The sequence below is a fragment of the Rattus norvegicus genome, chromosome 3, assembly GCF_021556685.1.
Source record: "Rattus norvegicus strain SHRSP/BbbUtx chromosome 3, alternate assembly SHRSP_T2T, whole genome shotgun sequence".
In the NCBI taxonomy this organism is placed as follows: domain Eukaryota; kingdom Metazoa; phylum Chordata; class Mammalia; order Rodentia; family Muridae; genus Rattus; species Rattus norvegicus.
In genome coordinates, this window is record NC_141536.1 from 108,569,406 (window position 1) to 108,585,209 (window position 15,804).

Below are 15,804 nucleotides of genomic sequence, written 5' to 3' on the forward strand. Positions count from 1 at the left end.
TTCTGCAAGAACAAGTGCTCTTAAATGCTAGGCTATCGCTCCACCCCTCAGCCTACTTTTTGTACAACCCAGTACCACCTTCCCAGGAGAGGTACCACCCACAGTGGGCTGGGCCCACCAAATCAATCAATCAATCAATCAATCAATCATTGAGAAAATGCCTCTAACCAGGTTGCCTATCAGCAATTCTGTAGGGCATCTTCTCAGTGGAGGTTCCTCTCCCAGATAACTCTAGCTTGTGTCAAGCTGATAAGAACCAGGACATACCCTGAGTTGTTAAGGTGTTAGTGGACTGATGATTTTCAATGTTTGGACACATTTATTTATTACTGTGTGAGTGTGTGCATGTGTGTCGAGGTCAGAGGACAACTTACAGGGGTCAGTTCCTGCCTCCATCTTGTCCCACTCACATTATCAGGTTTGGTGGCAGATGCTTCACCCAACAGGCTATCTTGCCTGCCCATGAGTTTTATATTCAAAACACTGATCACAAGTCTCATTTTTATAAGAACAATGCATCAGGGACACAGATGTACCTTAGTGATAGAATATTGGCTTCGCATGCATGGGGCGCTGGGTTAGAGTCCCAGCATGACAAAAACTAGACTTAAAAAAAAACCCTAAAACGCACGCTATGAAATGACTCTACACTTGGCATTTATATTCCATATTATCTTGCACATTTAATACTGGAAAACCTTAATAATTTATAGAATTGTCAGATTTCTGATTTAGTAAAATAAAACAAGTAACCAGCATGCCTCTGGATACACAAAACTTCAGACTTATACTAACACTGAGACTATACCTCAATGGCAGAGCACTTGTCTGGCATGTACAATACCCTGTGTTCATGCCATAACACGGAAGGAAGGAAGGAGGAAGGAGGATGGAAGGAAGGAGGGAAGGAAGGAAGGAGGAAGGAGTCACCATTTCCTGATCATGGTGGTTCATACTTTGGGAGGCTGAGCAGAAAGATCATGAACTGTTCCTGGCTGGCCAGTGCTAGACAGAGAGACCCTGTCCAAAATGAAACAAACAAAAACCAAGGCAGGTATAGTAGCAAATTCCTGTAATCTCAGCACTAGAAAGACAGAGGCAGGAGGATTGCCACAAGTTGAAGACCAGTGTGGTCTACATCACAGGTTCCTGACTGGCTAAGGTTAAATAGTGAGAGTCTGTCTCTAAAAGGCAAAATACACACGGACACAAAACTAGTCACAAGCAGTTGAGTCCCTCCCCGACTCAACCACTGGAGGAAGTTCTAGCACCTATGCTGAATGGGTACACCTTGAATATAAACTGCCCTGTGCCTGCAGCGCAGGGCCAGGAGAGGTCAGGGGAAGTGCACATAAAGTCTAGGCAATCAACACACAGCAGCCCAGCAGAGAGAACCCCAAAATGGAAATACAACCGCTTACTAGAGAACTACAACCCAGAAACACAACAGTCTACTGAAGAGAAACCCAAATTTTATTCAACACCTAAGTTTCTATGCAGAGATGCAGGTTCAGGGTGCCAGACCAGTAACAACTACAAATCCAGATTTTGTATAACTCTCTCCCACTTTTGCATTTTGTATTTATGATGTTCTCTTTTTAAAAGCCTAGGCTAGGTGTGTGGTAACGCAGGCCTGTAGTTCTAAGAGTTGGAAGATACAGACAGTAGGACTAGGTGGTCAAGACCAGCATTATTTCCACAGCAAGTATGAGGTCAGCTGGGGCTATGTAGGACCTGGTTTGAAAACCAAATAAGAAGCGCAAGGCCCTGGGTTCGGTCCCCAGCTCCGAAAAAAAGAACCAAAAAAAAAAAAAAAAAAAAAAAAAAGAAAACCAAATAAAACAAAACCCTAGTCAGTTCCGACCAAGATAAATATGCAGCATATACATGGCCCATGCTCAGCTGGCTTATAACCTGTTTGTGTAGACTAAAGTCAAATGAGGTTTTTCCAAGTTAAAAATTCAGCCTGTATTACTCTTACTATCTTATCTGGTATCTTAACTTAGGTGAAGAGAAATTATTTCAGTTAAACACAGGGCTCAGTGGTTAAGAGCACTTGTTGCTCTTTCTGAGGAGCCAGGTTTGATGCCCAGCTCCACAAGGCAGTTCACAAGCCGTCCGTAACTCTATATCCAGGGGATCGGAAGCTCTTCTGGCCTCTGCAGGCTCCAGACATGCATGCAAACAAAACCCCTACACAAAAAATAAACTAAGACACACAAGACAATGTCACAACGAATAACAGCAACTTCCTCCCAGAATAAGTACACTTGGCAGTAAGACTAGGCACGTGCTGGCACCAAGGCAGCAGAAGTGAACTATGTTAAGAAGTCACATTTTGGGCTGGCAAGATGGCTCAATGGGGAAAACGACCTCCAAGACTGAAGTCCCTGAGCAGTCCCTAGGATCCACATGGTGACAAGAGAGAATCAATTTTCACAAGTTGTCCTTGACCTCTGCAAGAGTGCTTTGGCATTCTTTGGGCACACACACTCCAGGATTCGTGAGAAACAAGTAGGTATAATTTTAAAAAGCAGTCACACCTCTCCAAAGAGTATCCCAATTGGATATAGCATGCTCACCTGTCAAAGCAAGGCACAGCTGCTGGTCTCCGCTGATGTCTACAGGAGTACACTTCTGGCTGAGAGAAAAACACTGCATGCTCTGGGTCTCCAAGTCCCAGAGGACGACGGTGCAGCTGGTCGTTCCTACTGCCTGAATAAACAGGGCCGTAAATCCCGTCACAGACAGACACGTGAGCTCTGTGGGCTGCTCTTGTTCACTCAGGTGCATTGTCCTCCACGGCCTTGGCTCACTGGTCTTGCTGTGCTCCTTCTGAGGAAAAGCATACTGGCCACTCGGGACATCCCCTGGAATGAAAACGTGGTTTGGCACAATGGGGGAGTGGTTACCAGATTCCAGGGACTCCAAACACAAAGCACCCTGGAACCACGGAGGATAGCAGGAAAGCTCTGGTTCTGAGCTCCTCACAGATTCATTCAGTGATGCCAGCTGGGCTCTCCAGGACCTGGAAGACAGGGCAGCACTTAGCACCCATTACGGTAAGGGCAACAAGTCAAACACGAGCTGGGGCAAGACACTCTTCTAGGAATGAGAGGTGGGAGGGCCATTCTCCATTCAAGGCGACCTGCTCTACAAAGCAAGCTGCAGGCAGCCTAGGAGTCCATAGTAAGACCTTGTCAACAAACATACACATAGAAAAGGAGATCCTAAAAGTAAGCGTTTATACCTATCAACTTGGAAGGACACCTTGGTCAGTTTCATGTTGTGGGCAGAATTAACAAGGTCATCTTCATCTATTCCTGTAGGCCCTTCAATAGGGAGGTCTTGCAGAGTTCCTTCACACAGCAGGTGCCCTGGGTGTAGCCTACATTGAAAAGGAAGAATAGCCATATCAAAAAAAGGACAAACACTCCCAAATCTGCACCACAAGTACTTCTGGGTTTGTGTATATGTGCACATTATTTTGTTTCAGTATTTCTTATCCTTTTTTTTAAAAGTTCGTTTTGAAAGTTTTTTTGAAGGAAAGACCATGCAGTGGGTGGGTAGGGAAGTGGGGGTGGATCTGGGAGGAGTTAAGAAGGGGAATGTGATCAAAATATATTGTAGGAAAACTTTTAATAAAAGTGAACATGGATACAGAGAAGAATGGCACAAGTATTATAGCTTCAAAACTACGGTCTCTCTAACATCCCTTGTAGAACAGTGATGAAGTAAGCATCAGAAATGTGACTCTATGGGCTGGAGAGATGGCTCAGTGGTTAAGAGCACAGACTGCTCCCAAGAGAACTGGGTTCAACTCCCAGCAGCTAGGGGTAGAGACAGAGTGGAGAAAAGCACACAGCAAGAGGAAGCACTAAGGAGTAGATGGCTGCCACTTGTCGGTTACCTGGAGACAGATCCAATACTGAAAGAAGCTGTAAATCAGAACAGGAAGACAAGGAGGGAAAGGTCCCTGGGGAGGGATGAGACCTCATCAAAGATGGGACTCAAAAAGCTAAGGGAGGTCTCAGTAGACATTCCACGGCTGTCTTAGTAGACATTCTACGGCTGTCTCACTTAAAATGCAGGAGGTGAGGCCATTCAGGAAAAGGGAAGGGTAGAGAGAGATGAGCAGGTCTTAGGAAAATTGAGGAACATCTTTATGAGGCTAGGTATGGTGGTATACACTTACAATCTAGCCCTGGGAGGCAGGTGCAGGCGTACCTGGAATTCGAGGCTAGTCTAGACTACACAGCAAACCTTTGTCTCAAAAAACACCACAGAAAGGGGGTTGGCAAGGAGTACTTTTGCAGATTTCTCACAAATGCAAAACTGCTTGGGTGTAGGTGCTGAGAAGGCAGAACCAGCATTTCATTCAGAGCTGGTAGTTTGGCAGGCCAAGGGCTCCCAGGGAGCAAGATCGTACCCTTTAGAGTGCTTGCAAGAAACTGACTAAAACAATGGACCACGAATTGCAAGCCTGGGAAGTGGGAAGTGGGAAGTGGGGACAGGGGAGTGGGAAGCACAGAAGGTTAGGGAGTTGGAAATCCCAGTGAGGTCAGAGGGCAGGTAACTGAGTGAGGCATCTACAGAGTTTGGGAAGTTGTGTTGCTCCATGTGGTGTAATGATCAGGAAGTCATTTCAGATGCTGACAAACCCCAGAGTGTGACTGTGAGAATGGTCAGCCAAGATAAGAACAGAAGAAAAGGTCAAAGAACAAGACCAAGTCACTCAGGAGGCTGAGCTGGAAATATCATTTGAGCCCGGCTCAGGTCCAGACTGAACAACACAGCAAGGTCCCATCCCAGAAGAGAGAGAAAGACTAAGACTGAAAAAACAAACTGTCAGGTGAATTCTCAAAGAGCATTTACAAACTTTATTTAAAAGAAAAAAAGAGCGAAACAGGAAATGATTTAAAAGTGTACAGTTGAGTACTAAATTTTGTCTCAGGAGAAGTGCCTTAAAAGTTGGAAGAGAAGAAAATCATGAAATAAGACAAGAACAGGCGGGGTAAACCAGCCCCCTGCTCAAAGACTTAAAACCAAGGCCAGGCAGGTGGCTGTTCTTGTACTCTTGGTGCTCAGGAGGCTGATATGAGTTTGAGCGCAGCCTGGAAATCATAGTGAGGCCTTGTATTAAACAAACAAAAAAGAAAACGAGATCCTACCATCTAGCCTAGGGGAAATTCCATGAATGTCTACTTGTTTTCAGAACAAAGTCAAATATAAACACATAAGTAGTCGTTTAAAAAACCTGGGGAGGCGCTTCTCCATGAGATAGGAATAAAGTATCACTCATAGCAAGAAAAAAAAAAAAACCTGGGGAGGAGTTTGCAACCGCATAATAATCTGCTGCATACCATAAGAACAACAATACCAACCAACCAGACCCCCCAGAGCTCCCAGGGACTAAACCACCATCCCAAGAGTACACAGGGATGGACCTATGGCTCCAGCTGCATATGCAGCAGCAGAAGATGGCCTTGTTGGGCTTCAATGGGAGAAGAGACCCTTGGTCCTGTCAAGACTTGATGCCCCAGTGTAGGGAAATGTCAGGGTGGGGAGATGGGAGGGAGTGGGTAGGTAGGTGGGTGGTAGAAGAACATCATTATAGAAGCAGGGGAAGGGGTTATGGGGTAGCAGGTTTCTGGAGGGGAAACCAGGAAAGGCGATAACATTTGAAATTAAAAACAAACAAACAAACAAACAAACAAAAAACCTGGAGCTTGGAGTCTCTTAGCGGTAGACGCTGGCTTACTGACCATGACTGAGGCTCTGACCTTGATCCCTAGCACCAAGAGAAAACATTATAGCTGTGAAGACACCTGACAGGTATATAAAAATAAACTTACCCTTTTTTAGTGAGCCAAGCAATAAGCACTAAACTCATTAAAAGCATTCCCAACCGCTCGGGAATGTGTCTTATTGTATGAAGGTGGGACTGAAAGACTAAATGGTTATGAACGGCCGTCTACAGTGTCAGGAAAGACTAAATGGTTATGAACGGCCGTCTACAGTGTCAGGAAAGACTAAATGGTTATGAACGGCCGTCTACAGTGTCAGGAAAGACTAAATGGTTATGAACGGCCGTCTACAGTGTCAGGAAAGACTAAATGGTTATGAACGGCCGTCTACAGTGTCAGGTCAAAAAGCTGAAAGGCCTAGTTCCATATCACTGAATTATATGAGAAGCCAAGAGCAGCAAGCAAGCTAATGGAAACGCTACACAAGCAAGCGGTCGCGTTGCCGAGGTTCTTAGGCAGCCCCAGGTTCAGTTCCTCAGAGGGAAACACCCGTAGGAAACCCCAAGCGGGAAAGCTGAATATATCTTGTCAGACTTCTTTAAGAGGAACATGAGCCCAGTGCAGCCAGGCTCCCAAGCCACAAACCCAGCAAATCCAACAACAGGTAAATTCCATTCTCTTCTACTCTTAAATGGGACAAGAAGTAGGGGTGCTATATAAAAAGTGAGGCTTTTAAAACTGTAAATTTTCTGTAAAAACTGTAAAAGTTCTGACATTTATGTGACATAACTTCAACATAATACCACATAAGTCAAAACCAAACCTTTGATATAGAAGCCAAAATGTGGAGGCAGCCGCAGTCACTTATTCACAGTCTTGCACAGTAACAATCTTACCATAGGAGTCATAATTAGATCTAAGTTTCTAAAGAGGCCTAGAAACAGTTAGTGACTATATTTTAAACCTCTTATGGATCTGTTTACCTAAAGTGAGAAATTTTAGTTATCTGCCCACCTGAAATACAAGTGAAGGTTAAGAGCAACTGCAGTACTGGACGAGCTGACGAGTAGCAAAACATCTAAGTCCCGAGACACTTTCAGTGACATAAAGGAAGAAATGCTGGCAGGCTCCTGCTGCTCAGAATCTTCTCGGGGAAGAGCCAAGTCCACGCGGGCTACATGCATGCCCTTTACAGTGTCAAAAATATCTGGGTGAGCGTTAAAGAAGTGCCAGAAGTCACAAACACACCGCACCCTTTAAGTCATAAGGTTGTCTTGACTGTTACCACCTTGTAGTAGGAGGCTGGAAACTGAGGCATTCTCCAATGCAGTAACCAGATGACTAAGAAGCCCGCAGCTTCACCAGCTGATGCACACTTCTTCCAATCTGCTGCATACCATGCTGTTCCAGATTTTGAGACTATTTCCCAGGGTAAACCCAATTTAGCATTACACATTAGCCAATACCCAAATATTGTCTCTACATGCAACCAACATTAAAAGCTGAGATAGAAGCGCAAGGCCCTGGGTTCGGTCCCCAGCTCCGAAAAAAAGAACCAAAAAAAAAAAAAAAAAAAAAAAGCTGAGATAATTCATTTTCTTGTAAGACACCAAAATCTAAGCTACATTTAGAAATCAACTAAATTTGGATGCTAATTTTTCTTTCTTTTCTTTCTCCCCCTCTCCCCCTTCTCTCTCTCTCTTTCTTTCTTTCTTTCTTTTTTTTTTTGAGACAAGTTCTCTGTATAACCCTTCCTGGAACTCCATCTGTAGACCAGGCTGGCCTCAAACCCACAGAGGTCTTCCTGCCTATCTCCTGAGCACTGGGATTAAAGGCAGCCACCACCACTGTGCTTGAATACTAAATTTTCATCAGAAACATTTGACCCATATTTAGACCCCACAGAGTGACAGTTGAAATGCTGAGAGAAACTGAGCGGGAGATGAAACTAAGAAAGCTGTTTACCTTGCTTGACGAACTCCCCAATATCATACATTCTGAGCATAATGGCTCAAGTCTGTCATCCCAGGACTTGGGAGGTAAAGGAAAGGTCAGGTATTCAAGGCCATCCTTGGCTAAATATTGTGTACAAGTCCAGTCTTGGTTACATAAGATCTGTTTTTTTTTAAGTCTGAAAAGTTAAGTTTATTCTAAATATACTTAAACTCTCTAATAACTGAACAAAGTATCAGATTTTAAACCTAATTAAATAAAATTAAGTATTCATATGCCTAGATAATTTCAAATGTTCAGCAGCCTCACATGCATGACATCTACTGGAGTAGACAGGAAAGCTCTGTAATTTGGCAACAAAAATTAACTCAGTTTAGTATTTTATTATATTTTTATGCAAAAACTATATTTAAAAAAGAAAAATCACTACTTTATGGAAGCTGACTTGGGACTGAGTTAGAGGCTAGCCTGGGCTACAGACTCTGTTTCAAAAGCTCAAAACAAAAGGATGTGGAGGCGGGCTGGAGAGATGGCTCAGCGGTTAAGAGCACTAACTGCTCTTCCAGAGGTCCTGAGTTCAAATCCCAGCAACCACATGGTAGCTCACAACCATCTGTAATGAGATCTGATGCCCTCTTCTGGTGTGTCTGAAGAGAGTGACAGTGTACTTATATATACTAAATAAATAAATCTTTGAAAAAAAAAAAGGATGTGGTGGCATAGGCCTTTAATATCAATATTCAAGAGGTAGAAGCAAAGGGATCTTTGTGAATTAAAAGGCAATTTGGTCTACACAGTGAGTTTGAGACTAGCAAGGGCTACAAAGTAAGATCCTGCCTCAAAAACAGATAGATAATTAGACATACAGGCAGACAGACTGACAGACAGACAAATACATGACCAGGGATTGCAGTTCAGTGGTAGAACATTTGAATGGCACATATGAGGCCTGTGGTCCAACACCCAAAACCATAGAGAAAGAAAAGATCATCCCTTTACTTCAGAAATAAAAGTCTCAAAACCATATAAGAGGTCAGTTTGCAAACCTTCAAAATAATTTTACTGCTAGATACAAAGTATAGTATATTCAAAAACTGTTAATGTGGGGTTGGGGATTTAGCTCAGTGGTAGAGCGCTTGCCTAGCAAGCGCAAGGCCCTGGGTTCGGTCCCCAGCTCCAAAAAAAAGAAAAAAAAAACTGTTAATGCAAAACACTCACTAAAATGGTGAAATTATATGGACTGGTAATGCATACTCGTAATTCTAGTATTTGGGTATTTGAGGCCTTAGAAAAAGATAGAATCATTGCTGGACAAAATAAGGGAGTCATGTTCATGTGGAAAAGACATGGGTCACATCATAAGCAATGATGCATTTAACAGGCACTTAGGTATAGTTTGAATAAATAAAGAATACAAATCTGGGTAAGATTATTATGAGAGTAAGACTTTCTATACATTGAAAAACATAAGTAACATAGTTGAGCATTTTATGAGATTGTTTTCCCCTGAAAATTCTTACTAAGATCTAACCACTCTCCCTTCGCTCCAGTTCCCTCAACTGAAAGTGTAAACGGCTCACCTTTCTACATAGTCTTTCCCCCTACACACTAATCAGCGTTCACAGTCAAGGATACGGATCCAGCCTAATGTACTCAGAAGGAAAAGAAACCTCTTGCAGAGCTGCACGTCAATTATCGTGTCCACTGCCTGTGCAGGCAAGGGCAGTGAGAGGCAGCCCAGCACTCCAATCCCAGATTCTCTCCCCGGAAACACGACACGTACGACGAGACACTCATTGATGAGCAGTAAGGACGTGCTGTTGTCAAATGACAGAATCCTCAAAGACTTGAAGGAAATGCCTATGAAGCAAAAGGATATTATCTTAATCATCGGTCACAAGTCACAGTTGGTGAATGTGAGCTTATAAACACAGGAACACAGGCGAAACATAAAGGGAAACTACGCAACTCCAACGCAAGGCAGTCACTCTTCGTATCTGTGGACATTAGGCATATGAGGTAGCTGGAGGTGAACAGACATGGCAGGCAGTGTCCCAGGGTTCTTTTTATTTAAGGCTCAAGTTTCGAAGCACACCAGAAGGAAGATTCAAGAAAGCCAAGTTTCCCATGGGCTCACGTAAAAACAATCAGATATATTGTTTTTCCTTACAAAAAAAGAAGGAGCCTTACAGTCAAGGGTAGAAAGGATGTTACTGTATGAAAATTGGAGGTCTAGGAGCTTAGATATCTGTTCCTTCAGGCAAGATAGTCAACAGCTATGCAACCAGTCTAGGTCCGCACAGTCCAATTAAAATACACGACTCATTGTCCATTAGACAGATATGACTCAATGAGGCTAGCAGCCAAAGAAACACGAAATCAATTTAATATGTATTATTTAATTCCTTACATATAAAAATATCATTCCAATATGGAATTCATAAAAAAGTTATTAATGAGCTACTTTATTTTCCTTATACTAAGGCTTCAAAACCTGGTGTGTAGAACTAGACTGGAGGTGCAGGTCTACAGCTCCAGCTATTCGAGAGGCAGGAGGAGTTTAAATCCAGGGACAGCCTAGGTAACTTGGTGACACCCTTTTTTTTTCCTTTTTGGCAGTCTTACTATGTGTCCTAGGCTAGCATCTAACTGAGATCATCCGGCTCCTGCCTCGCAAGTGCCAGAATTATAGGCGTCTATTATCTCCTCACTTGCTTGCGACATTCAAAGCACATTTTTAGGCTGAGGCTATAGCTAGGGCACCAAGGGCTTGCCTAGCATTTGTGAGGCCCTAGATTTGATTCCCAGCCCTTCAAAAGTTAAAAGTACAATTTTATTCATATTAAGTAATTTCAAATGCTCAACACCCCAACCTGGCTAGTGGCTCTAGTATTGAGTAGTGTAGCCCACCCTCTCAGATTCCACTTCTATGAGAACTTCTCATAAAAGACCATCAATAGCTGGTCATGGTGGATTCCACACTCCTGAAATCCAATACACGTGAAGCTGATGGAGGAGGACCACATGTTTGAGAGTGGCCTACACTACACAGTCACAAGAAAGGAAGCAAAGGTCCCAGACTTGAACATGACACTTACTGACACCTTGATCTTCAGTGAGCTTCTGCAGGGTCCTCCCACAACAGCTGTGTAGTAAGGCTGCGTCACATCTTCCATCTCTCAAGTCAAATTCATATATGAGCAGCCCACAATCTTCTCGAGCAACAAGCACTCTGGGCTTGTCTGCTGATGTGCTGTTCTGAGACTCCTCCCACAGGAACCTAAGAAAAAAGGTCAGATTTATTATGCTTCTATTCCCACAATCCCACTTAACCATGATAGCAGGGACCAAAGGGCTGAACAAGAACAACTTAGGTCCCTGCCAGCACCAATTCTACGATCCAGTCTAAGAGGATAAAAACCATGTCATGACTCTCTTCCTTCCCGTCCCGTCTCCTCACTTCTTCCCACTACACTAAGAGTGGGCACATGAAGAGAGCAAGAAACTGTTACCTTCAGCTTTTTAAAAGTCGTTTTTAAATTTACTTATTCTTTGCAGCCCTGGCTGTCCTGGTTCTTGCTGCGTAGACAGCCATGCTCACTTCAAATCACAGAGATCCACCTGCCTCTGCCTCCTGAGTGCTGGGATTAAAGGAGTGTGCCACCATGCTCAGTTGCATAGTTGTTCCTTATAGAGCAAATCTATCACTTACTATAATCAATGAGATGAGCTGGAGAGGGCTCAGTGGTTAAGAGCAGTGGCTCACAGCTATCAGTAACAGCAGTTCCAGGGCATCTGACACCCTTCCCTGGTCTCTGCTGGTCTGGTACCACACACATGATACACATACATACATGCAGACAAACACACACAGAAAATAAATAATGTTTTAAATCGGCTTTGGCTGAATTGAATCATTTCAGATTTTAAAAAATTACTTATATTTGCAATCTTTGAATACCCCAGAATATCATGGTACAGGACAACCCTGCCCAATAGAGCTTTGTGACGATACAAATGTTCTGTTTCAGTGCTGCTCCAGACAGCCAACAACCAGTGGGTAGATATGGCCATAAGGCCCTTCTACTGTGGGTACTGCAGCAAGGAACTGCTGCAGTAAAAACAGTCCATTTTAGCCACCTGTGGCCAATGACTATCATACTAGACAGCACAGTCACCCACGTTGGCTAACGAGGACATTACACGACATTTTAAAATAAACCTAAGGCCTGCAGAGATGGTTTAGGGGCTAAAGAGCTAGCTCCACAGGTTTGAGAATGGCACTTTGGATACTCAGAACCCATATAAGAAGCAGTCAGGGGGTTGGGGATTTAGCTCAGTGGTAGAGTGCTTGCCTAGCAAGCGCAAGGCCCTGGGTTCAGTCCCCAGCTCCGAAAAAAAGAACCAAAAAAAAAAAAAAAAAGACAAAAAAACAACAACAACAAAACAGTCAGGCTTGGTGGCCTGGCGGCCGATAATACCAACACCCAGGAGGAAGAGACGAAAGATCTGGGGACAAGCTAGCTGTCTAGACCAGGTGAAGCTGAGAACTCCTGGTTTCTTTTTTTTTTTTTTTTTTTTTTTTGGTTCTTTTTTTCGGAGCTGGGGACCGAACCCAGGGCCTTGCGCTTCCTAGGCAAGCGCTCTACCACTGAGCTAAATCCCCAGCCCCGAACTCCTGGTTTCAGATCGAGACTCTGACTCCAGAAATTCCGTGGAGGGTCAGCAATGGCTCAGCAGGGAAAGGCGCGTGCATGTGCCTTGCCGCCTGAGTTGGGTCTCTGGAGTGCATGTGAAGGTAGACACAGAGAACCAACCCCACAGATTGTTTTCTGCTCTCCACAATCTGTGCTTGGCCATGTCTGTGAGCAGGAACACTCCCCTCCCCAAACGTTAATAGTAATAAATACAATTTAAAAATTACTGTGGAGAAAAACCTAGAAGATGCTCAATATCAGCGTCAGGCCTCTGCATGTGCACATGCACACATTCACACACGTGTAAAAACTAAAATTAAAAGGCCCAAGCCAAGCACAGCAACAGCTACTCAGAAAGCCGAGGAAGGGTCTCTTGAGCTCATGAATTGGACAGTAAGACTCTATCACTAATACACATGAGCCAGATCTGGTGACTCAATAGTAATCACTTTCTTTAGTGGCTGAGGCAGGAGGATTGAGTTTGGGACCAGCCTGGACTACAGAGAAATACCTTATCTTAAGATCAGTCAATAGGGCCCAACTCTGAGAACACTATAGTTAAAAGAGATGAGGCTACCAATCTAATAGTTTCAACTTCTTTAAAACAAAACAAAACAAAACAAAACAAAACAAAACACCCCTTGCTGACCTTATTAGAAAGACTCACAGTTCCCATTTCTGCCTTTTATATACCAAGAATAATGTACAGGCACTCTAAACACATCAGACATGAGAACACAAGTAAGCTGGGGATGGGGTGCATGCTTATAGTAATATTATTAATATTAATATTATTATTGCAAGGGTTGGGGCGCACAGCCATCCTTGGTTCTAGACCAGCCTGAGCTCCATGAGACCTTACCTCAAGGAGGGGAAAGGATGGGTTAAAATATTTGCTGATTTAGCAAACTAGTCTTATGTATGTAGAGCTGTTGCAGAACCTGGAGATTCCAAAGTGGGATACCTGTTGGCTATATAGTCTCATACAGACTGATCCTAAAATACTTCCCAGTGTTAAAAAGGTCAACATATACTCGGGGAACTTCTAAACTTTATGATGCAAATTGTGTTATGAAAAGTGGAAAGCAGGATATTATCTAACTGTCTCTCTACTTTCTCAGTCCATGGAAGCATCATGTCTAGGAAACAGCAGACATACAAGATGTGGAGATACAAGCCCGTAATCTCAGCATTAGAAGGGGTAAGACAGGAGGATTGTGATTTGCAAGCCAATCAGGCTATATCTTAAGAATATGATTCAAATATGGGAAAAGTAGGGCTTTTCCTACTTTTTCAGTGACCTCAAAGCACTTGCATAAGTGAGTGGACAAGTTTAAAGAGGACCAGGGGCGGGGGCGGCTGTGTTTGCAAGAAAACATTAGAGACAATAAATAAATAAATAAATAAACAAATAAATAAATTAATTAATTAAATAAAATAAATAAATAAAAATAAAAAATTAAAAAATGGGTATTTGGAATGATTTAGTTTTTTTTGTTTTGTTTGTTTGTTTTTAAACAAAGTAGTCAGCCTGGTAGTACAGGCAGAGACAGGCAGATCTCTGTAGGGTCCAGGCCAGCGTAGTCTATATTTCGAGTTCTAGAATAGACAGGGCTACATAGTGACGAGGAGGAGGTGGTAGAGGAAGACAGAATTAGAACTCCTTTCGGTGACAATCTGTATTGAATTAAGGAAACAGGACCTGTGCTGAGACCCATCCAGGGTTTGCAGGGGCTATCGAGAAGACATCTTCTCTGTCCACCCAGGAAGTGAGGTAGTGAGTTATGACACGATGAGCATTTCACCTCGGTGGGAAAGGTTCCGAGAGGAACGGTGCTCGATCCTGAGGAGTTTTTCCCCAGGAGTCCATCGTCTCCCACCAACCCACCGTGAGAGGAACGCCCAGGATTCCCCTCCGGAGCAGCTCAAATTTCAGACTCCTCCCACACTCTGCAGCTGTCCCGCAGCACTTACTGCCTAAAGGGGCCTTGGAGGCGGCAGCTGCTTCCACCCCTACTGCCCGGCGCCAAGGAAAGCACTTGGAGACTGCCCGCAGCCGTCAGGCTCCCCAGGGCCTCCAGCTCTCGGTGCAGCTGCGCCCGCGGTCCCAGCTGCGCCGTCTCCTCGGCAGGGATCCGCACCAGCAGCATGGGTAGAACTCGCTCCATGGCGCCGGCACAGCCGGGGGAGGCAGCACTTCCGGGCCCTGGCTTGGCAGCCATCTTGGCCCGGACGTTCCTTCCGGTAGAGGCGCCCGAATGCGTCACGGACCTGCGCGGTGTTTTGGACCTTGTGACTCTCACGTGAACCGAGAGCGGTCCTGCGCCAGTCATTTTCTTAGCCTGGGGTGGGGGCGTCTCTAAACTGAATCCTGCAAAACCACACCTTCCCCTACTCAGCTCATTTCAATATTTGCCGAGGCCTTTCAGCTGCCTGGGCTGATCTTGTTACCAAAGATTTTTGAGGCTGGTGCCTCATACTCCACTGAAACCATGTTGCGGATTACTCTTCACTTTTTGTGCTGCTTGGTTACAGGCCAAGTGCGGTTTTCTTGGTAGCAAGTAAACTACCAGTTTTAAAACTATAAAGAACTAGAACTATAAAGAACCCTCCACCCTTAAACACACACACACACACACACACACACACACACACACACACACACACACACACACACTCCCCCAGCTGCTTGGGACCAGGGTTTAAAAAACAAACAAACCAGACAATGGACTCATCTTCCCCTATCAGGTAGTTTTGAAGAGCAGTTTACCAAGCTCTTCCTCCTAACTACAAAACTGATTTTCAGACCCTTCGAGGTGATTTTTCTTGTATCCTTGGGTACCCAGCCACAGGACTTGGGGGTGCCAACTTTTCAGACCAATAGACCTCCTTTTGAGGTCAATCTATTCTTTGTGGTCCTCCACCAAGGACTTCCTTAAAATCGTGAAGGTTAACATGGTTATATATGTCAAACGATATCCTTTGTAACAGATGGATGCACGCAGAGGGGAGATGGTGAAGTAGTTCACCTTTCAATTTCTTCTGAATTTCTCAGGGAAGTATAGTCCGATACAGAAAAGAGAAGGCAGAGAGAGCTGAGAGGTACTGAAAAGGCATTTGGTCAAGCTACTTATTTGATAAAGGCTCCCTAGTGGCCTTAGACGCCTGATCCTCCCTTCACTGGCCTTCCAGGTACTAGGAATACAGGATTATGCCTCCCCGCCTAGTAACGGTGCCTCTGTAACATAGTCAATGCTACAAGCTGAACATTTTGGCTGAATGGCAACCTGTTAACCTGCCTTCCTGGTTCATTCAGTCTAAAGTCTAAAGCCTCTCTCTACTCGTCACTCTCAAATCACACCATGTTTCCCCATAGTATTTATGACTAACTGATATTTTAGGTCAAT

At 44.1% G+C, this 15,804-nt stretch overlaps 1 protein-coding gene across 6 annotated transcripts in view; it reads right to left on the reverse strand.

Annotated features, from left to right (window-relative positions):
* The window catches only part of Spg11 (SPG11 vesicle trafficking associated, spatacsin), a 65,012-nt gene extending 50,369 nt beyond the window's left edge, over positions 1-14,643 (reverse strand). For 4 of the 6 annotated variants that reach the window (XR_015682943.1, XM_087652066.1, XM_087652067.1 and 1 more), the window contains exons 1-6: positions 14,372-14,643; positions 10,799-10,980; positions 9,336-9,560; positions 6,762-6,954; positions 3,251-3,388; positions 2,583-3,028 (exon numbers count right to left, since the gene is read on the reverse strand). Coding sequence is in view for 2 of the 6 variants with exons in the window: in XM_087652065.1 (XP_087508191.1) it covers positions 2,583-3,028; positions 3,251-3,388; positions 6,762-6,954; positions 9,336-9,560; positions 10,799-10,980; positions 14,372-14,619 (1,432 nt within the window). In the remaining 4 variants the exon portion in view is untranslated. 6 annotated transcript variants of the gene reach the window in all.
* Positions 14,644-15,804: the final 1,161 nt, after the last annotated feature.